Below are 22,757 nucleotides of genomic sequence, written 5' to 3' on the forward strand. Positions count from 1 at the left end.
TTTTGTGTGTAGGTGGCTAGAAATGGCAAACGGGGAGTTTTATGTTCAGAAATTTGAAATATGTTTCCCCAAAATTACCAGCAATCAAGAAAATACATGATTTGATAAATATGCAGCTAATTCCGCTATTTTTATTCTAAAAATATTTATGCACAAATTTGTTTGGTTGAGACTTTAAAACACGCCTCTGATAATCTGTTTTTGGATCCAAATAGTTTACTGCGATTAAATAAATATTTATTTCCTGTGTTATTTTAAAGGCTTGTTTTTTTCCTGTTTTTCCTCTGCAATTGATATTTTACTCAAATGTGTTATTTTTCTTTAAATCACTCAGAATTGCATCAAGGTGTATGGAAAACAAAAACATAAATACTGGTATTAAAGGTTGAGTGATCAAAGGTCAGTAAAGTGGCACCATGATGCGACTGAGATCTCCTGGAAACCCTTTAACAACCCCTGGGTAACCCTGGAGCCCATCATGGGAACCACTAATGAGTGACTGCGTATCAACGCTTTCCAAAGCCTGGGTCATGGCCCATTTGTGTGGCTTTGGAGGTATTGCAAGTGGCCCTCAGACTGGGCTATAGAAAGACTTTATATACTACTACTAATACTAATAACGTCTAATAAAATATGATATTTTGTTTTGTTGTTGATGTTTGAATAATTCTGTGTTTATTTTTCTGTAGTGTATTTACTGTAGTGCAGTGTCTCAGTTGTGTCTCTTTCAAGCTCTGGTTCTCTGGGAGCCTGAGGGAACTATTTTATTTATTTGCCTTTGACAATGCATATCTTTATGTTGTTTGTGCAGTTGCATCTGTAGTTGTCTGACAATGGACTTCCTTGGAGGCAAAGTTAGAATTAACAAAGTGATGAGACTAAACTAAATAGAATGCAGAGGAGAGGACTATAGGAAAGGACAGGATATTGCACAGAGAGCAGAATATTGCAGTGTGAGGGGAGGGTTACTTGTGTGAGTTACTGGTTTAGAAGTCAAATGGCCTGAGGAAGGAAACGGTTTGTGAGTGCGTGTTTTTAATTAAATGGGTACGACGCTGAGAATTTAGATAGAAATTACCTAAAAAAAATAATGAGTTTACACTGATCGGCTACAGATAACTTTTTTCAACCATTATGGCAGATCAGTATTCTCCACATGGTGTTGCCATGCGGAAGCGCGGCAGACAGGTGGCGCTAGTTTGCTGACTCCGGTGTGTCGGCCAGTCGGGAGGAACAGAAGTTTGTTCTACGCTGTGTTGTGTTTTTACGCAGGCGCAGATCAGGCTGTTTGTCCAGTTTCGTTGGATGACTTGTACCTGTGAGGAGGTGGTGATCTAGTTTCGGTTCTCCGGTGGAGACAAGAAACTACATCCACCTGGACTGGACCTGTGCGCCGGTGGTTGGCGGCTTCAGAGGTGACAAGTCGCGTGAGTCACGGAAGTGTCCGCTGCGGACTGTCGGACGGGATTTCTCCGGGATTTTAAAGTCGGTGCGCAACAGCGAGCCAAACAGGAGGAGGCAGGTGCACGGCAGAGGGACAGGACAGGACAGGGGGAGGAGGAGGGACGGACGGACGGAGGGAGGGAGGGAGGGACGCGCTCTGTGTTTCCGTAACAGAGTCCTGTCGCTCACACCGGACTCAGAGATTGAAAATCAACTGGTTGTCGCCTCTGTGGTGAATTAGTATGCGGCCGGAGTCTCCTCGCTGCCGCCACCGCTGACATCCACCCTGAGGACTGCGCGGCAGCCCTGAAGTCTCCGCCGTGCCTGCTGAGTGACTCCTCGCCCCGGGGAGGACGAGGAGGAGGCGGTGGCAGCAAAAGCGGGCAGACCGGAGTGTGGAGCAGTCTTCTCGGACATAACACGGACCTCCTCGCCTTGTGGACCAGGAAGATGATGGGCTTTTTACGCCGGACGTTCAGTCGCCGCTCCCGGAGCCGCTTCCACACCAGGGAGAGGGACGAGCGGGACGGTAAAGGGGGAGGAGGAGGAGGGGGGTTGACAGGGAACCCCCTGCTGTTGGCCCACCAGCAGCAGGTCGTCCACGCGCCCGCCGTGGTCACGGGCGGAGCACCGGTTCACATACCGGCGGGCGGAACGGCGAGGACCACCATCACCTGCCGCGTCTTGCTGCTGGACGGCTCGGATGTCAATGTGGATTTGCCTGTGAGTGAGTGAGCTGACTGTGCCCGTGCAGAGTTCTGACCGCGTGTTTACACAGTGTGTAAACACACAGCACGTCAGTAGACCAGATCAGTGTGTGTGTCAAAGCGTGGGCCGTGGACACAGTGTGGAACATAAGGTGGTTCCTGGTAGTTACCCACAAGCAAGAAAGGGTTACTATTGTTCATTAAAGTAAATTCAGTTAAACTGACTACATGCTGAACTATATTGTAGTGAATTATTATGGTTTAGTTCAGCCTAGAGAATAGTGTATTGTCAGAGAAGTTAATTGCTCTACCAGACAATGACAAAACTCTCAGGTATCAGCGTCACTAACACAAAGAATAACTTTTCCATTGATCCAACAAAAGAAACAAGATCTCATTTTGAGACCTCAGACATTGTGATGGGAACATATACAATTATTTTGCACTATTTATGCCAAAATGTGTGTGAAATTACCTTTGTGGATTCAATATTGTCCTGACCTATACACGTCATATCCTACAGACTGTAGAAAACATCTTTGTTTCTCACAGATCTGTGCAAATATCACACAGTAATCATTTTAAATATGTTCTGAAAATGAATATGAGTAATTATGTAAAAATTACCATTCCCTCTTAGATTGCAATCACAATGTCAGTCAAAAGATATACTGTAGATATCTATAAAAAAACATTTGGCCCTTATATTAAGCATTTAAAATAAGTAGGATAATCATAAATAGAGACGTGAGAGACTTGAAAATTCCGTCTGGCTCATAATCATACAGTCCTAGTTTTATTTTGAAGTGCCACCTGGGGGAGCTTACGTATTCCCAGAACCTCTCTTTTATTGTTTTTAACTTTAAAGGTCCATTCAGTGTGTAACGTTTAGGCGAGTTTGTTGGCAGAAATTGAGTGAATGACCTGTGAGTATGTTTGTACTAAACTGGTTTGGTTTTCATAGTAGAGTAAAGTGTTTAATATGTACTTTATGCAAAGCTCTTGCTTTATGGAGGCTGCCATCTTGCAGCCAGCCAGCACGTGTACTGCATTTTGACTATGCAAACAAAGACATACGACATCCTTTCTGTAGTTTCTCACCATTGGATGTCACAAAGTCTTACACACTGGACCTTTGAAAAGTTGGCAACATTGGATTCTCTGTATCAGTAACCTTTCAGGTACAAACCAAATACATATATAAAGCATATTTTGACAGTTATTGCAATAGCAATTGAATCAACATTATTTTTAGGATAATTGTGATGTGATTTTGCATACCGTCACATGCCTAATTGATATTTATTGGTCTGAGGGTAAAACACTGTGGTCTGTAGTATCATAGTGACCTGTACAGTACAGTATGAATGAGTGTATGGATGTGTGTCTGCTCTAGATGGTGATGACATTACTTTCCATTCTTCCAACTACAGCTGCCCCCCTTTCTCTTTTACAGCGTTTCTCTCAATCACTCTATTCTCCTATTCTCCCTCCATCAGTATAATTGACTGCATCTGATCTCAAAGCAATCTGTGCCCCATCTGCCTCCTTATCATCTTAAACACTCCCTCTGTGGCCTTCTCCATTCTCCATTGCTCATCATCTTAACTCTTTCACACCCTGCCTCCACATCCTCCCTCTTGTTCTCCTTCTCCCTCCTGTTCTCCAGCCGTCTCGCTCTATTCCCCGACTCCCTGATCTGATTTACCACTGTGTGGACTTGAGTGCTGCAAGTATGTGTGAGGGGTAGGTGGGATGATGAGCGAGTGTGTGGGCACACGTGCGTAAGTGGTGTCTTGTGAGGTGTTTCCATCTTGAAGGTCATGTGTGTCACATAAGCTGTTGTGTACATGCGTCACCTTCCGAAGGTCGGCGCGTCGCGGGTAATCGGGGTGTAGGGAGTTTTTGTCTATTGTCCTACAGGGAGGTTACACACATCTTCAGCGGAGATATAACAGCTCTAGCAACAAAATGACACATGGCTTGTTGAGCTGGTGGCTTAGTCACAGGTGTGTTGGAACAAGTTTGTTCATGTCTGCTAGTTTTCCCACAGGCATTGATACAGATGCTTTGAACAGAGCTGAAACTCACCCTATTAAAGCCTATTAGGCTGTCACTTCAGGCTGAATGCAGCCTAAACAAAAGGTAGAAAAGAAACAGTCAAATATTCATTGCATGTGCATGCGTGCGATAGAGGCTGTGATTTCAATCAGCCACACACAGCAGAATGATCACGATCATTCTGTTTTTGTTTTTCTGTCCCCCTCTCCCTTCATGCCACTGATGTCCTCATTCATTCACTCACTCACCAGGTAGTTTTTCTACTGGTTATCAGGATCCAAAGTACAAGGCTGTCATCTTTATCCAAAATTGCCCTGTGCAATATGGTTCAGACTTGTGTTTGGGCTTCATATGCGGTGATCTTACACACACACACACACACACACACACTCACTGCTTTTGGACTATTCAGATAATGTTTTGTGAAACAGTCTTTAAAGTTGTGCACTAACTTGTGCACTGCGTTGTATTAAAGGCCGGAATAAAGGCCTTTCCTGCAGGGGCTTTTCCTTGACCTTTTGACCCTGCCCCCCACATACACACACAACACACTCCATGACTGTATGATAGATTCATGATAACGGCAACTTGTCTCAACCAAATGAGTGTGGATGCACACACACACTGTAAAATTGCCCAAAACGAAGGAAAGTCCCAATAATGTAGTCCCAAGTTCCTCACAACCTGAGCTTTTAAAGCACCTCTCCTTCTCATTCTCTCTCTCTCACACACACACACACACACACACACACACACACACACACAGGCTTTGCACAGCTATTCTTCTCAGCACGCTTTAAAATTCTGTTCATTAGGATGGCTTAAACAAAACCTTATCCCTAAAATTAACCATAGCCATTAATGCCTAATTATAACCGTAATCTTACCACAATGCAAATCTTAGCCCTAAACTTAACCAGTTGCTCAAACTTAACCTCATTCTGCCTCATTAGGACTTCATTTTGGTCTCCATGAGAACTACTGGTCCAAACAATAAGACACACGTGCACACACAAACAAACACTGATCATTTTTCTTCAGTTATAGACTCCAGGCTTGTCTCTCGTTCATCTTCATGTCTGAAATTTCATACAGATGAAGTTTCATCTGTGGGGCACCTGAAAGATGAAAATCTTATTTCAGTTCTGTTTGCCCACAGAAGATGATGTTAGTGCAGCTGAGAGGATTAAAAAAAACAAAAATAAATAAATAACCCCCCTCCTCCTCTTTTTTTTGTTTGTTTTCTAGAGCAAATCCAAAGGTCAGGACCTGTTTGACCAGATCATGTACCACATAGATTTGATAGAGACAGACTATTTTGGATTGCAGTACATGGACACAGACCAAGTCTCGGTGAGTGACGAGTGTTCACGTTTGTCACAGTAGAGCACAAGCCGATGTAACTCACACTCACCAAATAACTCTTTTTCTTTTCCTGTGTTTTAGCACTGGCTGGATATGTCCAAGCTCATAAAGAAACAGATTCGAGGTGAGTTCAACTGTTTGTCTTGTGCAGGAACTGTGCGGTGTGCATGTGGAAGCAGGTGAGTAGGAAGCAGGTGGCACATTGTGAAATGTTGACGCGGGGATTAGCGTGTCCATTAGAAGCCATACTCTTGTTTGCTTTCCAGCCAGCTTGTAACAATGATACATGATTTGGTGTGTGTGTGTGTGTGTGTGTACGTACGGGGGTTTGATTGATGTCATACAGGGATTAAATGTGAAAATATCATATAGAGAAATACTGTACAGTATAAATACATCTTTATGGCATTGCCGACAGCGACAAAAGACCTGGGTGAGAGCAGTCGAGTAAATAGATCTGAGGGAAAAATATCAGGAGAACACTTGATTTGGTCAAATAAATGTTTGTCTCTCTCCCCGTCTTACACTTCCTGTCGTTCTCTGTGTGTATTCACACTTCTCCCTCTGCCCTCCTCTCTTCTAGATGGACCTCCTTACCGACTCTTCTTCAGAGTGAAGTTTTACTCTTCAGAGCCAAACAACCTGCGTGAGGAGTTCACAAGGTGAAGATCTCAAACACAAATCAGATACATACACACACACACACACACAAATGCTCCCAGTATCTCTCCAGAGCCCAGTTTACAGGTCCAAAGGGGAGGTCAGGCTAATTACTTTGCTGCTGTGGGCACATTCAAATCAAGGCCAAATGCACTGAGGCTTGTTAAAGTAAATTATGTGACAGTGATGAGGAAACACTTGTGATAAATCACTTTTTATTACGGTTTATTTCCAGTGTAAAACTCTCACCTTCTATTTTGTGTTTTTGACTTCGACAGGTATCTGTTTGTGTTGCAGCTTCGACAAGACGTCCTGTCTGGCAAGTGAGTTTCTTTGTCATGTAGTCATTCAGTTTCTACTCGGTGAAATACTAAGTGAATCACACAGCACTAAATATTCAGTACAGGAGGGTGTGACGTTATAAATCTCTTCTTCAAAGGGGGATCATATGTAAAATATGAATAGCAGTGACGTTTAGCATTTAAAATGGTTACTACACTTCCAAATTTAAAAACACAGAGATGCACGTCGGTGTTCATTTTCATGTGTCAGACAAATATGTCCGCTTCAGAGCAGCAGCAGCAGAGTCACAGCTGCAGATAGAAATCACATGATGAGGCAACTTTATATTTGCTAAATATCAAATATCAATTTGTATGGGAGAGAGAGAGAGAGAGAGAGAGAGAGACGTTTCGCTTTCCTGATTCCTGAAAAGAAATGAAAAAGTCAGCAAATCTGTCCTCAACCTTCAGACGTCTCTGCTGGCTTCCCGAGTGTTGTTGTGTTGTTATGTAGCAGTGGGTGTTATAACAGACCAAAACATCAACACAGTTTTTGGCCCGCATTTAAATATTTGAAGTCGCTAGTAGCCTCCACATATTTACGTATGAATGTGATTACTCATCTTGGGGGAGGGGTTCACTGATTCCCACCCGATCGAGCGCTGAACCGCCCCAACTTGACCTGCTGCTCAGGTGTGTGAGCAACTTCATGACATGGATGAGCCGGCATTTCTCTGGTCTCTCTCTCTCTCTCTGCTTGCCAGCTTAATGGTGTTACATATATATGTGGCATCACTCCAGAAATGTTCTCATTATCCTTTCTTCTCAGCTTCCTCTTTGGCTAACACCGCAGAGAAAGGTGACATTGGTTTGCATTTCTCGTTTACCAATCGCTGAAGTGGTTAGTTACTCTAAATGTAAGACAACAGGGCGAAAGGATCCTCTCCTTGCAGCTTGTTTTAACATCAACTAAAATAGGAGATCAGCTAAAGAAGTGAAAAGTTAGGATGACGGAGAAGAGATGAGTCATCATTAGGTGCAAGGTTAGCTTGTCCACTGTCAGGGAGACGATGCTCTGTGGCGGTATGATTTATCATCAGTGACCGATCAAAATGATTTCAAAGCTGTTATTTGGAGCCATGAAAACACATGTGGTCATGAACAACAGGTGAACCCTCACTGAGAATCACATTGCAGGTGTTTTTCTGATGATTCCCATGTCAAGTGTGAGCTTCTAGGTCTCACAAGAAGGGTAAAACCTGTGACTGACTTGCGCGAGTGCTCACTTAGGTCACCTACATTAGAGTTTGGGGACATCTGTATGGTGGATTCTTCTGTCACATAAACACCCCTCACTTGCTCTCATAGCTCTATCTGGGCCACACATCCCACGAGTCTGGCTCTATTCTAAAGCTTGAGATCAGGAACAGGAACTTATTTTAGGAAGAAGGTTGCTCCTCTCCTCCTTGACACACACAAATACACACATACACACATATAGGTCATTCACCCACTTTCAACAACATCACCTTATGGACAGGACGCATTGAGAACAGCTCTTCACCAGTGTCTTGTTTCCTCTTCAGACTGAAATGCCCATATGATGTCTCAGTAGAGCTGGCGGCGTATTGTTTACAAAGTAAGTAGACGTCACACACTCATTCATGTCTTTTTATTCATTTATATAAACACTTACATTGAGAAATTCTTCAGCAGCCCTCCTCTCCTTGAGCACAAGTGGTGTTTGACTTGACTTTTCCAAAACACACCCAAAGCTTTTATATTCATTTGGCGTAATTTACCTTTCAGGAAGTGTCATTAAAATATGAAAATCAATATGAAGAGTTTAAACTTGAACCCTTACAGTAGTTATTTCCTTGCCGGTGCTGTATTTTATATACTGTCATTGAAAAATCAAATACAGAAGAATAAAAGGTCAGAAATATATATTTGAATTATTTTTAAACGCTTATTGTTTTGTCTACTATATGCACAACCCTTGGCGTAGGTAGCGGACGCCTAATAATGTGGCATGAGTTACACCTGTAGCCCAATGGCTTCCAGTTACCATGTGTCGTGCTTTCAGAGATGGTTTTCCTAATTTCTTGATTGTAACAAGTGGTTATTTGGCTTACTGTTGCCTTTGTAACTCTGCAACACTGTGTCCCCTCTGTTCATTCTGTTTTCTCTTTCTGCACCATCCTCTGTGAACTCCAGAGATGTTTGTGCGTGAAAATCCCAGTAGATCAGCAGTTTCTGAAATAGTCAGACTGGTCTGTCTGAAACCAATAACCATGTCACAGTTTAAGTCACTTAAATCAATAATTAATAAATTAGGGTCAGTTGCGATACATATGGCTCTTTTCCACTACACGGTTCCAGTTTGACTCCCTTTTTGTTCCATTAGTGATAGTACCTGGTACTTTTGTAGTACCTGCTCTGGTGAGGTTCCCAGTGAGCTGAGCCGATAGTATACGTGGCGTCAACAGACTGCCGGTCACAGATCAGTCATCATCGTCATCACTGGAAGAGTCATGAGTGCGATGTCTGACACAAGAATCAATCTGAATAATGCTGAACTGTTAAAAACACTTAATCTACAACATTTAGCAAGGAAAAAGTCTAAAATCTCATCATTTAACAGAGGAGTCTGGTGTATTTTGCGCCAATAGTGTAGACATAGCACCAGCAGATCAAAATTACTGTCAAAAGTGACTCAGTAATGTCAATTTGACTGCAGTGCTTAGTCACCATAAGCTCGGCTGCTGGTTGTTTAGCAACTGAGTGTCTTGCCCTCACAATACACAGTTTACAGTGTCGTGTGTGCTCTGTTAAGCGTTTGTGTTCATGAACGTCCTTGCCTCTTTGTCTGTGCTTGTCATAATTGAGTTTGTTTTCTCTCCCAGGCGAGCTGGGAGACTGCGATCCTCTGGATCACTCTCCTGAGCTGGTGTCGGAGTTTCGTTTCACTCCCAAACAGTGCGCGACCATGGAGGCGGACATCTTCAGCAAGTGGCTGGAGCTCAGGTGAGACAGACGGCACATAAGCACTTTCTTCACCCCAGTGGATGAGACAAATGGACAGATAATTAAGTCCCTCCTGTCACTGCCCTATAGCAGAGGCATTTTAAAAGACTTCAGGGGCCCCATGTATTAGGGTCCCATGTGGGCCCAACGCAGGCTTGTGGCATTACACCTAGTTAGGACATCTCTAGCCCTGGTGAAATTGTACAATTGACATTTAGGAAGGTTTATTGGCTGAAATGATATGTACTCCCTATAAGCACAGTATGGTTTTATAAAAGAAAATCAGTTATTCCGCATATTATCACAGTATTTTGTGCAGCAACACTGCATTAATAACATGGACTTCAAGTAGTGATATTTGTTGCTTCATCACACACACACACTCAAGTCTCAGGTGTCACGAAAAGTCACGACAGACACACGTCATCCCCAACGGAACTTTATTTAATCACGCTACTACTCAACATAAATCCAGAAACAAGAGAGATCTGCATCTCTGAACAGTGCTGTTATGGGGACATCAAAGCTGCTGCACAGTGAAGTGAGGGAGGGTAAACACGGCGTGAAACATGCAATAAATGTTTCTCAAACCTAGAGATTCAAGTTAAATACTACAAGCGATTTTAAATGCACTGCCACTCATCCTGCTGTGCCTGCTGCAGAAGACGCTGTACTCCCTGAAAATAGCACTTTTATGGGGACATCATGGTGTTTGGCTTTTATGCAAATGATCCAGTCAGAGCTGTCGAGAAGTCAGAGAGGAAATCCTCCTCCTGGCTCAGGTTTGGTCTGATAGAAAGTAAAAATGTAAACTCCATGCATCCAGTAGCACACACACCACTGAAAGAAAAACTACACCACCATAGAAATAGTGTTAAAAAAGGGTTTGTTTATTGCGGTGATACTGTATCATGATAATAGGCTTGCAGTAATTCCATATCATGAAACCTAAGTGTATAACCACTTTAAAATAAATATTGTTTGTTTCTTTGCTGCGTCAGAATCAGCCTTTCATATGTACTTTGCTTTACAGAGGCGGCCATCTCGCGCCAACATGTTTCTACATGGACAAACTAGTCAGAACGTGTTATCTATTTCAGCTGAGGAGTCCTCTGTTTGTTACAGTGCGCAGGCTCACCATTAGATGTTATTACATTACATTACATGTCATTTAGCAGACGCTTTTATCCAAAGCGACTTACAATGGAATCGAGTACAATCAGACAGGGGTGGAATCGAACTTGCGACCATGAGGTCTTTCGCACACAGGGTACCGGTCTTAACCACTGAGCCACTCCACCCCAAGGTCCAGTGTGTAAGAATTAGATGTCACTAATTCTTACACACTGGACCTTTAATAGATGTTCTCATTGTGGACTAATGTCGTCCGCTGTTCTCAGAGAAAGGGACATGCAGCAGCTCACGTTACCAACCCTGTTATCACCCCTGCCTTTCAGTGGCCGTGTCCTCCGCTGACGGCGGCGTCTAAATTTCACTGTCCCTCCCTCTCTTCTCCTTGGCCTCATTCTCACTCTCGTTGTTCTGTTTGAAGGATTAAGGGATTAATGCCTGAAGGGTCCTGATTGATTCTGGGCAGTATTTAACCCAGCCACCGGCTGATTGCTCCCACCTTCGGATGAGATTACACACACACATATGCTTTGCTTGACTGAGCCACACGAGGACAAACCCACAGAGTTCACACACATTCTCACACACACCAGAGTGAGTCAGTGATGCAGCCGGATAGTTACTCACCACACATTTCCCTTAGAGCTAACACCAATTACCAATAGAAGCCAGACAGCAAGTGTGTGGATATTGATAGTTTTCTTTTGAGACTGAGGTGCCACAGTGTTAGTGGCGAGATGAGTGAAAGGTTTTGATGTTAAGACTCAACATGGTGTCTTTCCTTTTTTTTTATTTTCAATCTCCAGGGGAAAGAGTCCTACACAAGCAGAGGTTTCTTTTCTCAACAAATGCAAGTGGCTGGAACTTTATGGAGTAGATATGCACTTTGTCAAGGTGTGTTTTACGTCACAAAGGTTACTTAATACAATGTGTGTCTGTTCCTTATCACTGTTTTATTGTAGAGAAGTAAAGGGGCGTGTGTGTGTGTGTGTGTGTGTGTGTGTGTGTGTGTGTGTGTGTGTGTTGGCTGTGTCCTCAGGGCAGAGATGGAGGAGAATATGCACTAGGTCTCACTCCTACTGGCATCTTAGTATTTGAGGGCTCCAACAAAATTGGGCTCTTCTTTTGGTAAGTACAGCAAACACATTAAACACATCAGTAAATAGTAATACTGGTTTAGTTGACTTGAATTTTTTCTGAATATGTGCACGAATAAATACACATTTTCCTGTGTATTTGTGTGTTACTTAGGCCCAAAATCACTCGGTTGGACTTTAAAAAGAGTCGTCTGACACTGGTTGTGGTGGAGGATGACGATCAGGTGTGCACCCTTGGCCATAGACGTCATGTTTACATACAAACAACCCCCCCCCCAGAAAGATGACTAACGGTGTTTGTTTTCTCTGTTTGTCCTCGTCACGTACTGCAGGGTCGGGAGCAGGAGCACACGTTTGTGTTCCAGCTGGCCAGCGCCAAGACTTGCAAACACCTGTGGAAGTGTGCTGTGGAGAGCCACGCCTTCTTCCGCCTACGACAGCCAGCTACGGGCAAAGCCAGCCACAGCGACTTCACGCGACTTGGGTCTCGTTTCAGATTCAGGTAGAGCCTGGAGATCTGTGTAAACCTCACCTGAACAAGGACAATACACTGTGGCTCACTGAGGGAGTTGTGGCCAGCACTCGTATCAGTGTATGGAGAATAGAGTGTCACATAAAACAGAACCTGTGTATCTATGGTTACAGTGTATCTATGGTTACATGGATCTGTTCCTATGGCGACTGAGATATTACATTCATATTGTTTGTTTTCTTCTGATTATTATCAAAGCAAATTCTCACACTTGAAGGCCACTTCCTGTCATTTGCTGTATCCTCTAAACAAAGCTGTGTAAAGTCTGTTTTACATTTTAGTCTGTGCTTCAGGTCAGTGAAATGTAATGTGGAGAGTGTAGCAATGCACAGTTTAATAAATATACCAGGGTCTGTTATCTGGAGCATTTAATTCATCAAAATAGGCTGAGTTTGTCACATATTTATTATAATGTATGTATTTATGAATCCTGCCTCCAGAATGATTTTCTTGTCAAAGAAATGTCTCTTAATTAGTTTTAGTGAACAGTTTTCCATGATCGTGGCTGTAACAGTTCCTTTACATGCCTTGAAATCAGAATAAAGTTGTTTAGATTCAATTGCCCGTCACTGAAATCTGCAATAACCTCTACACATGTGCATGTTGTTTTTTTCTCAGTGGGAAGACGGAGTATCAGGCCACTCATGGAGGAAGACTGAGGAGGACGAGTACATTTGAGAGAAGGCCAAGCAAGCGATACCCCTCCCGCACTCATTCGCTGGGCAAAGGTGAGTCTTATCAGCGCACGCACACACACACACACCTAACAATGTCACGCTGTCCTTCACAAGCAAGCGCATGTTGTCATAACGCTTGCACATTGTTGAAAAGTTTCAGCTGTAAAGTTATTCGTCCTTGAAGAAGTGTTTGCCTGAAATGAAAGTAGTAATTCTTCAGTTTAATGTTAATGGAGTGCTCAGAATTTACACCTGCTGTATTCCTCATCCCTCCATAACAACCTCCTTCTTTCTGCCTTAATACAATATATAGAGTACAATATTAATGTCCTTTACTAGCATACATTCAGTTCTCTAAAACTTTTTTGGAAAGAGCTTTGAGCAGAATTATCTGCTATGGAAGTTGCTTGATAATAAATATTATTATTTAGTAGTAGTGATGGTGGTGGTGCTATTGTTGTTTTTGTTATTATTCTTTATTTCACTGTGCTAATCTCATTTCTTTCTTCACTTACCCCCATCATATCTCTCTATTAGCCGCCATTTCTCCTGCCAAACCTTCACATATCAGGTAAAACACACACACACACACACACACACACATAGAGTCTGGTTTCATTACATTGACTTACATTGATTTGTTGGAGATTTACTCTAATCTCTAATCTCAAACCACTACTGGCCTAACCTTAACCCTAACCTCATCCTAAAGATACAACATGTCTTCATTTTAAAATGTAATACTTCATTTTTGTCCCCATAACATGACTGTGTCAACAGATTTATGTCCCCAGCTTCTATTCATTTGGACAGCCTACTAAACAAAGGGTTATCCCTAACCTTAACCTCAATCCACAAAACAGCCTGGATAATAACGCTCATGCTAAGTTATGCTTCTGTAAAAGGAAAGTCAAATGTCCTCACGTTGCAGTTTTTTTTTCCACCACTGCTCCATCACAAATATTCACACAGTCATTTAGTTTGTTAATCTGCTATTAATGGTTGTTATCTTTCTTTTTCCAGCTCTCACACCAGCCCTGATCCCAGCCTCCATCCAGTGAGTGACCTCAGATAACCCTAACCCAGACGCATGCAGCAGCTGCTGATCTGGCTTCATCCTTGTGACAACATTTAATTTCTCCGTCTCTTCAATCCCTGCCCTCTCCTCCCCTTTCAGTACCAGCACAACATTCCCATTGGCCGTGAGTCGTGGCGCACGCCCCACCCTGCACTCACACCCCCAGTTTACCTGCAGCCCTCCGGACACATGCCACCACACAGGTATGTCAGCTGACCACACACAGGTGTGGAGGGGTTATGGAGGATGTGACTGTGAACTTGTATGGGCCGATTCATCAGGCTGATTTCTGCTGCATCAGCAAATATTGTGTACGCTTATACGTTTTTTTTTTTTAACCTAATGTTTAGTTTATACATTATTTTAATTCACATTAATAATCAGAATGGAGAGAGAGAATAGAAAGAGCAGATAGCTGCTAAGGATCTAAAACACTGAACAGACCTGAACCTAAAAAGCCACGGTATCCCTCTCAGAAACAGGAAGCGAAAAGGAAGTTTACAACAAACATGCCAGTGTTGATATTTGTTTCACGGACAGGAAAGCACAGAGAACAGTCAAGGTCTCTGATACACTTTGTCGGTGGATATTTAACGTATATAATGTTTTTAATAGTCTCTTATTGTCGTCTCTTCACATCATGTGAATTCACTTTCACCCTTCGCCCTTTTGCTGACTCACTAATGGAGCTTTTCCACTATACAGCTCTAACATGGCTCGACTCTACTAGGTTTTTTTTTTTGCTTTTCCATTAGCGATAGTACCTGGTATTTTTTTTGGTTTGTGCTCTGGCGAGGTTCCAAGCGAGCTGAGCCAAAACTAAAATGTGATGTCGACAGACTGCTGGCCACTAATTACCAGTGAGTGTTGTCACTGGAAGAGTCATGAGCCCAACGTCCAACACAGGAATCACACCGAACAATGCTGAACTGTAGATCAGTTAAAGTAAAGAGTGAAAGTGGTTAATCTCCAACATTTAGCAAGGAAATGTCTAAAATCTCAATATTTAACAGAGGATTCTGGTGTATTTAGCGAAAGCCTGCAATTGTGAGCGGCATCACAACCCATTCAGTCATATTTCAGTTCAGTGACTCAGTGTATCAGATGGAGTCTGCGCTCCGGTCATGCAGGAAGTATTGAACTAATCTTTTGAATTAACAGATTATAATGATTCATCGAAAAGAACTGCTTTGCTCGTCACTAGTTACTGTGGTCAAGCTATCTGACAATTGTTTCTTACAAAGGCCTTTACGGTAAAAAGCCTATGATCCAATGACTCAAGCTGATTTGTAAGGACATCAACACCTGGTTTTCACAATAAAACATTTTATTTTTCACATTTTTGAAAGGGAAAAATAATGAAAATCCTCACAGCTACGTTTCAGAGACCTAATGACTGGATTTGAGCAACTGTATAAAGAGAGTTCTCTAAACGTTCTAACTAAGAATTAAAAAATAAGATATATAGAACACCCAAACCGTCAAGCCAAGCCCAGTCGTGCTAGAACTTTATGTTTCGCTGTTTATAAAAATAAAACATACAGTGGGACAGTTATGCACAGTGTGTGTTTGAGAAAGAACACAGTGTAATGCCGTGTTCAAATACCATTCGACTCTTTCGACATGGCAATAAAGTATTGAATCTTGAATCTAGTGCAGCGTGTTGCGTATTTTTGGAAAATCTGTCGCCCATGCTCATATAATGTTTTCTATTGGGACTGCAGTCACTCTTTTAAACACTAAAGGTCAATGATGTACATATCTGACACATATCACCTTTAATGATATTCAAGAAATCTTCATTAAGCTATTCAGTGTGTTATTTGTTATTATTAGTGTTACATTTTTTCAGATGAAGGAGGAAAAAGATCATATTCAGTGTTGGCCACCGACTGCACTCATTTCTAAAGATAGGCTTTGTCATAGGTCATAGAAACACTTAGCGCCAGTATTATTAATTAATTGGCTGGCAAGTTTCTATTTTTAGTCCAAGTCACTCATCTCACACTTGTTTTGTTGCCATGTTTTTTCATCAAATTCCATGTCACTCATGTGCTTCGTGTGTGTTTGTGTGTGTACGTGTGTGATTTCCATGTCCTTGTCATGTTCAGGCCGTCTGTTGAAGCTGTGAGTCCCGTGACCAGTTATCCTCCCATTCCACAGCGAACCAGCAGCATCCTCCCACGATCCATCAGTGTGGTGCACAGGGATAAAGTCATGACTGCACTTTGACCTTTACTTTTCTTGGGAATCTGTGTCATAGCCAGACTCTCAACACTAACGCTTTACAAAGACTGGTGCCTCCCCTAAGAGACGAGCTCTTCTGACGTCCTCGAGTGGATAAAACAAAATCCCCACATCATCATCATCACCACATCTGTCTTCATCCATTCGTCACATTTTAAAATCAGGACAGATATTGTCAGAGTGCGAGGGCTAGAGAGACAGAGTGAGAAGAAAGGGACAATTCTCTGCCGTTGTTGTGAAAAGAATGGGAAGTTTTCTGTTTTAATTTGACCGCTTATCAACGTGGAGCAGTAGCTGCGACGCTCAGCTTATAGAGGCAGTTCAACCTAAAATAATACTTATTTTCAAGGTCTTGAATGCATTTTTCTAGATTAAGTGGGACAAACATTTTCCCAGGTTGCTTTATAACAAGCCCCCCCCCCAAAAAAAAATTCCCCACCATAACTGAAAACCATAACTTTTGAAAATAAACAATTGTCTCTTTCATTTAAATCATTAACAATTGAGTTCACACAGTCTTGATTTCAGCTCCACATGACTCTCTGTGTTTGTCAGTGTAGCGGTGTTTTGATCTCATGTTGTGGGGCAACATTCCTGTGCTGCACACTAGTAGAGTCCGCGAAACGTTGTTCAGCAGTTTGATGGGATGCTAGCTTTGTCCTATTATGATTATTATTATCAAACAAATGGACTGATTGTTCCCGGTACATCCCCGAGTTTTGCCAGAAGATGTATTGGCACACCAGTTTCCAAAAATGTAAACAAAAATAGGTTGAAGTTTTAGCTGCGAGCTTACTCACTGACTTCATTTTAACTTCTTTCTTTACAACTACAACATGCACCAAATTAATTTGAAATGTTCTGAGAGTGACATCGTTATTATCCCTCAAGTTAGGAGGAGATTTAGTCGTGTTGTGCCTTTGCTCGTGAGTTGTGTTCTAATCCGTCACTGTGTTTACTGCAATGCCTTAGATCTGCCTGGAAGATTAAATTTACTGTAACTTCAAGCCTTAGAAATCTCCTGCACATGTATTTATCTAAATGACTTTTAATAGAGTGAGGTAAAGTGACGTGTAAAGTAAAGTGACACAGGTGGAAGGGTTCCCGACAAGCACATACTCTCTGCTGGTTTGGGGATTAAGCTGCTTTATGTATAGAATATAGTTTGATGTGAATTAGAACCATGAAACTAGAATCATGTTGTATAATGTGTTTGTGCTTTCAAATGGAAGATGTAAAATAAAACTAGCATGACTGTTCTATCGGGTTATGGATTAACTAAATGAGCCAACTGTTTACAGAAAATGTGGCCATGGTTTTGCTGTTATAGTGTGTGGCCTTTTACTTTGAGATGTTTACTCAGATCACACGATGCCTTTAGGGACGCTTCTCTATTGCTCTTCAAATAAAAAAAGAGTTTTTAAATGCAAAAATGTAAAAACAAAAGTCCTTCCTTTATTGATCAAACCCTCATTGTGTTGTGATATACTGTACACTGATTAAGGTGATTTATTTGCAGTACAGTACCATGGTTGTTATGTTGTTTTGATTACGTCTTTGTTTTCTTCAGTTTCCCCCTGAGTGGTCCTGCTTCTGATCAGTTCAGCATCGAGGAGAATGAGACTTTTTATTCTGGCAAGATCCACCACCATCACCGGCGCCACACACACAGTCAAGGCACGCTCTGCCACAACAAGAACAGTGAGTATCCTTGGCAGCGTGAGGAGAAGCTGTCCAAGCAGTGTCTGTATGCAAATCTGTCATATGTCTGGATTCCTAATGCTCTTTTCCTGTTCAGTGTTCAATGTATTTGTCAGCAACATCTTTTGTTTTGTTTAAGTCATCCATCTATCCATCTGTCCATTCATATCTCTATCTATAACTGCTACATGTTATTAGTTAAAATAAAATAAAATACACAAAATACAATCACTGGCTACATTATTAGGTACACCAGACAAACAGTGTGGCTGCTGTAGTTAATCTGCTTCAAAGTATGATGTGTTGTGCATCGATAGACGGTACTCTGCATACCCTGGCTGTAACAAGTCATTATTTATGTTACTATTGTGAGCTATTGCAACCTTTCTGGTACATTCTCTCCATGTCATCCAGACTACATACACATATACAACTGTTGGCCACTGTTTGTTTTTTTTCTCTCTTTTTGTATGATCCTATGTAAACCCTAGAACTAGTTATGGCTGATAATCCCACTAGTTCAGCAGTTTCTGCAATGCTCCAACCAGCCCGTCTGGCCCCAGCTATTGTGCCTCATTCAAAGTCAAATAACTCACCTTTCTTCCTTCATACCTGGTTTGAACTTTTGTATTGGCCAAGTCTACATGCCTGAATGCGTTGACATGCAGTCATGTGTTTGGTTTGCAGTTAATCAGATGTACCTAATAAAGTGGCCATGGGTAGATGTTAAAAATACACTTAATGTATGTAGTAACTCTCATATATCTACCTAAATGTTTTTTTTTTAGAGTGTTTTTATTTATTAAAAAACATTTAGAGCATTCTTCATAATTTATGTCTTCACAACAGTTGCAACTTGCAATAGATGACGTGATTATCGTTTCTTGAGAATACTCATGTAATCGGCCTGTGTATGTCTGTCAGAGCGACAAGCTCCCCACTGCCAAGCAGACGAGTTTGAGATTTCTCAGTCTCTGCTCAAGGCTCTCGAGTCGGACAGTGATTCTCCTCCCTGGCCCTCGCTGCCGTCACTTCATGTCAACATTGACAACAAGGTCAGACACATTAGTGACACACTGTTGTCCCGTTCTGCTCACACGAAGAGCGAGAGAGTCGTCTTAAGCTTCCTGTGTTCCCTGTCGCAGGGAGAGGAGAAGCAGCTGTCTGAGAAGTCTCTGCATCCCCCTGCCTCCCCAGCAATGCTCCCCGACCGCCTTAAATGTAACATCCTCAAAGCCCAGATGGAGGCAGCTTTCAGAGTAAGATGATGAAGCTCTGTCAACTGTGACTGCCATCTAACAGCACTGAAAACGACATGCTAATTGTTTGTTCTGTCCTCCAAATATGAAGAACGAAGATCCAACAACGCCCAGAGGAAAGAACTCAAATGAGACCCTCAGTGACAGGCCAGTGCTTTCATACTTTTTGTTACACTTACACTTACACTTGTGTCTGCACATGTCAGTGTTTATACACCTTTTCTAAGGTCAAATTCAAGCACTTCCTCTTATTACACAAATTGATAAGAGAATACAGTATCTATTACAAATACAGTTTAAAGCACTTCATCCAAACTTCAAGCCGGTTTTAAACCCTGAAAAAAAACATGACAATGCAAGTATTTTCAATGATTTCATGTGTCGTTGCAAAGAACAAATTTTTCATGCGATGACTCTTGGTCCTCAGGCATCAGAGCTCATCCCAAGACTCGGCTGCTTCCAGTTTTACTGCAGACAAGACGCCTCTGTGGCAAGAGCGCAGTCCAATGCCAGACAGACTGCAGCCCAAAGCCAACCCAAGCACCAGCCGCAGAAAACGACTGGTTAGACAGTTCAGCTTGTGAGTATATGCATCGCCTTTGATTGCTGTTGAAGGGGCGGCGTGCCCGAGCAGCACTTGAGCCTCCATGTGTGGGACATTGCCTTCCTGAAATAAATACCGCACTCCACTGGGTATTTGACGTGGAAGTGGCTCTTTGGAAATAACATTTGTTCCTAACAATGTGCAGGTCATGTAAGTCACTCAGTCCCCTTTCTTTCAATTGATTGCTCATCAGTAACCATGAAGATGAAGATAATCTTCCAGAAGCACTTGCAGCCATCTCCTCTCAGAGCATGGCCAAGTCAGGCTCCAGCAGTTCATTGGACAAACAGATACAGCCCTCCATATACCCACAGGTAACACACACACACACACACACACACACATACAATGCCGCTTATAAGGAACAATTCCCACTCTATATGTTGTGTATATTGATGTGTATTCCAGGTGGACAATATGCCAGCACTGGAGCTCGGTAGTCCATGCTGTCCGTCTCCTTCACCTTCCCCCCACCCGTCCCCTTCTTATTACCGTAGCTCCATTCCTCACCTGGTCCCTTACCTTGCTGCCCATAATGACAGGTAATTAACTTCTACTCTTCTCTCTGGGACATATTTGAAACTGTCCTTTTTTTATTGCACTGCACCTATTTGACAGTGGAGTAAATCATCTTTTAAATCAGCCGTTCCCATTTTCAGACGATTTCTTTTTTCCTAAAATGACTGCCTACTTATTTCTGCCTACTTTCTCCACCTCTCTGGCTGTCCCACTTTTTCTTTGCCATTCACCTCCTTTGGATACTTTCCTCTATTGTATATACTATATTTGAAATGAAAACATTTCAAATATAAACAATAAATGGCCCATTTACACTAAACTTCTTTAGTATGCCACATGCATTTACTTAAATGGTGTGTCGCATCTGTATGAGTAAATGTATGGTCACCACATTTACTGAGCTGGGTTTTATTTACAATAACACGCTGTGTCTCGTCATCAAGGCCACTTTGCTTAAAGGTCCAGTGTGTACAGTTTAGGTGCAATTATTTCATTTGGCAGAAATTGAAGATAAAGTGTACAATCACCTGATTGTCGGAATTGTTGCTTTCATTACCCCAGAATGAGCCTTTTATAGTTATATGAGTGGCAAGGTCAGCTGTACAAAGGCTGCCATTTTGGACCAGTGTGTTCTTACAATAGCCCACAATGGACACACGGACCTTTGCTCCTTGCAACCCTTGCTCCTCTTCACCTTTGATATGCACAGTCACCTTATGTTCGCCGTGTCATTGTTTGTACTGTACATTGTTATCATGGTCCTGGTTGAAGCACTTTTTAGCAGAACGGTTGTGTGCTTTGTGTGTTTGCAGTGGAGAGGAAACCAGGTTGGACAGAGAGAAGATACTCAGAGCGCTCCTGATGACGGAGCTCTGAGATGTTGACCTCTGTCACACAAAAAGCTCAACTGGAGGTCCCCAAAGTTGTTGGCTGTGATCAACATTTGTAGATTTGCATATACATTCAGCAGTTATAAATATATATTTGCATAAAGGAAACTGTTATTTTAGATGGACGGTCCTTTCTATTCAATGAACTCAAAAGTATAAAATATAGACTAAAGTGACATGAACTGAAATGATGCACACACACACACACACACACACACACGCACACAGAAAACAGACTAGCTTCAGATGAGCCTGGTGCTGCCTGCATGATCAATGTGTTACAAGATGAAATGTCTTGCTTTGCAGTTATGTTTAGGTTTATGTGATCACATCATCACTGTGTCATTGTTGACATCCAAACTGTGTTTTAGACAGTGACTGTTGAAGCATCGAGCTGTACAAACAAACATAAGCTGAAACTGCTGAAATAAAAAGTCACTTCACTTTCAAATCAAAGTGTAAATAGACGTCATATTTGATATGCTGAAAGTGAGAGAGCGTGCATCGGAGACTGTATGTTTTCTGATGTCAGCTGTGTACTTTGATATTACTAAACATTTGCAGCATTTTAGGAAGAAGAAAAAGAAGAAGAAACTCTGAATAGTGCAGTGCAAATCAAGATGAGACTGGATTGTCCTGACTGTGAAGCTGTGGTTTCAGTCGGTCCACTGGAGGGAGACAAACCTGCAGCCACTGCTCCTGCACTACAGGTTGTTAGAAGGAACAGATACTGGATCACGTTTGGTGTTTTCACCAGAGGTAGACAATGAAACGCCGTCTCATTGTCTACTGCTGCTTTGTCCTCCACATGAGCGTTGCACACTGGATTAAAGGCAGGGTACACCCTGGACAGGTCGCCCGTCCATCACAGCTCACACAGTATGTGCAAGTGCAGTTAGGTTCTGTATGTTTTTGGACTGTGGGAGGAAACTGGAGAACCTGGAGAACCCACACATGCACACGGGGAGAACATGCAGAACATGCAAACTCCTCCTGGCTCTTCTGCCTGGCTCGTGAACCCAGGTCTTTTCACTGCAAGGCGGCAGTGCTAACCACTGCTCTATCATGTGGTCCCTTCAGAAGTCACGCGATTTAGGTTTGAGTTTGCATTACCATGCTGCTCAACAAGTTTATTTCTATTGTCACGTCCACATCAGCGGCAGCAGTTCATCTCCTGCTGTGCAGAATGTGTTGAGTGAGCTGGGCCATATTAAAAGCCATATTATCAGTTTGACAACACTGTAGCGTCATCTTTGGTCCTGACATGGGAATGTGACTCTGCCTCGCCCTGCGTGCTTCTGTGTTAAGTGTGTATGTAGGCCTCACCCACCCTTAGAGGGAATGTTGTTATAAAGAATATAACTGATTTATCTGCCTCTTCAAACCTGTTACAGTGCAGTGAGTCAGCCTGTAATTGCTCCTCTGTTCTTTCCTTCGGTGAACCAGTCATCACCAGATAATTCATCTGTGAAGGAATG

General features: G+C 42.3%; 1 protein-coding gene across 2 annotated transcripts; it reads left to right on the forward strand.

Moving 5' to 3' along the window:
- The first annotated feature begins 1,599 nt into the window (after positions 1–1,599).
- Positions 1,600–22,513, forward strand: epb41l4b (erythrocyte membrane protein band 4.1 like 4B). 2 transcript variants are annotated; one of them, XM_044034805.1, is made up of 23 exons: positions 1,600–2,166; positions 5,460–5,564; positions 5,658–5,700; positions 6,160–6,238; positions 6,515–6,559; positions 8,104–8,156; positions 9,424–9,544; positions 11,482–11,569; positions 11,715–11,803; positions 11,927–11,996; positions 12,105–12,274; positions 12,923–13,032; positions 13,519–13,552; positions 14,005–14,038; positions 14,159–14,262; positions 17,877–18,007; positions 18,932–19,062; positions 19,153–19,266; positions 19,358–19,413; positions 19,694–19,846; positions 20,064–20,184; positions 20,279–20,412; positions 21,202–22,513. In XM_044034805.1, exons 1-23 carry the CDS (start codon positions 1,894–1,896, stop codon positions 21,263–21,265), a joined length of 2,322 nt encoding a protein of 773 aa, XP_043890740.1. In that variant the 5' UTR covers positions 1,600–1,893; the 3' UTR covers positions 21,266–22,513. The 2 variants fall into 2 exon arrangements, with proteins under 2 accessions (XP_043890740.1, XP_043890741.1); XM_044034806.1 differs by lacking the exon at positions 20,279–20,412.
- The last annotated feature ends 244 nt before the right edge of the window (positions 22,514–22,757 follow it).

Source organism: Solea senegalensis, linkage group LG9 (genome assembly GCF_019176455.1).
Source record: "Solea senegalensis isolate Sse05_10M linkage group LG9, IFAPA_SoseM_1, whole genome shotgun sequence".
Taxonomy (NCBI): Eukaryota; Metazoa; Chordata; class Actinopteri; order Pleuronectiformes; family Soleidae; genus Solea; species Solea senegalensis.

Bases quoted from the DNA above. Each gene is read 5' to 3' on its own strand.
- epb41l4b (XM_044034805.1), top strand. From the start codon at position 1,894: ATGATGGGCTTTTTACGCCGGACGTTCAGTCGCCGCTCCCGGAGCCGC. The intron at 2,167-5,459 runs GTGAGTGAGTGA...TTTGTTTTCTAG, and splicing joins ATGTCAATGTGGATTTGCCT to AGCAAATCCAAAGGTCAGGA. The intron at 20,185-20,278 runs GTAACACACACA...TGTGTATTCCAG, and splicing joins AGCCCTCCATATACCCACAG to GTGGACAATATGCCAGCACT.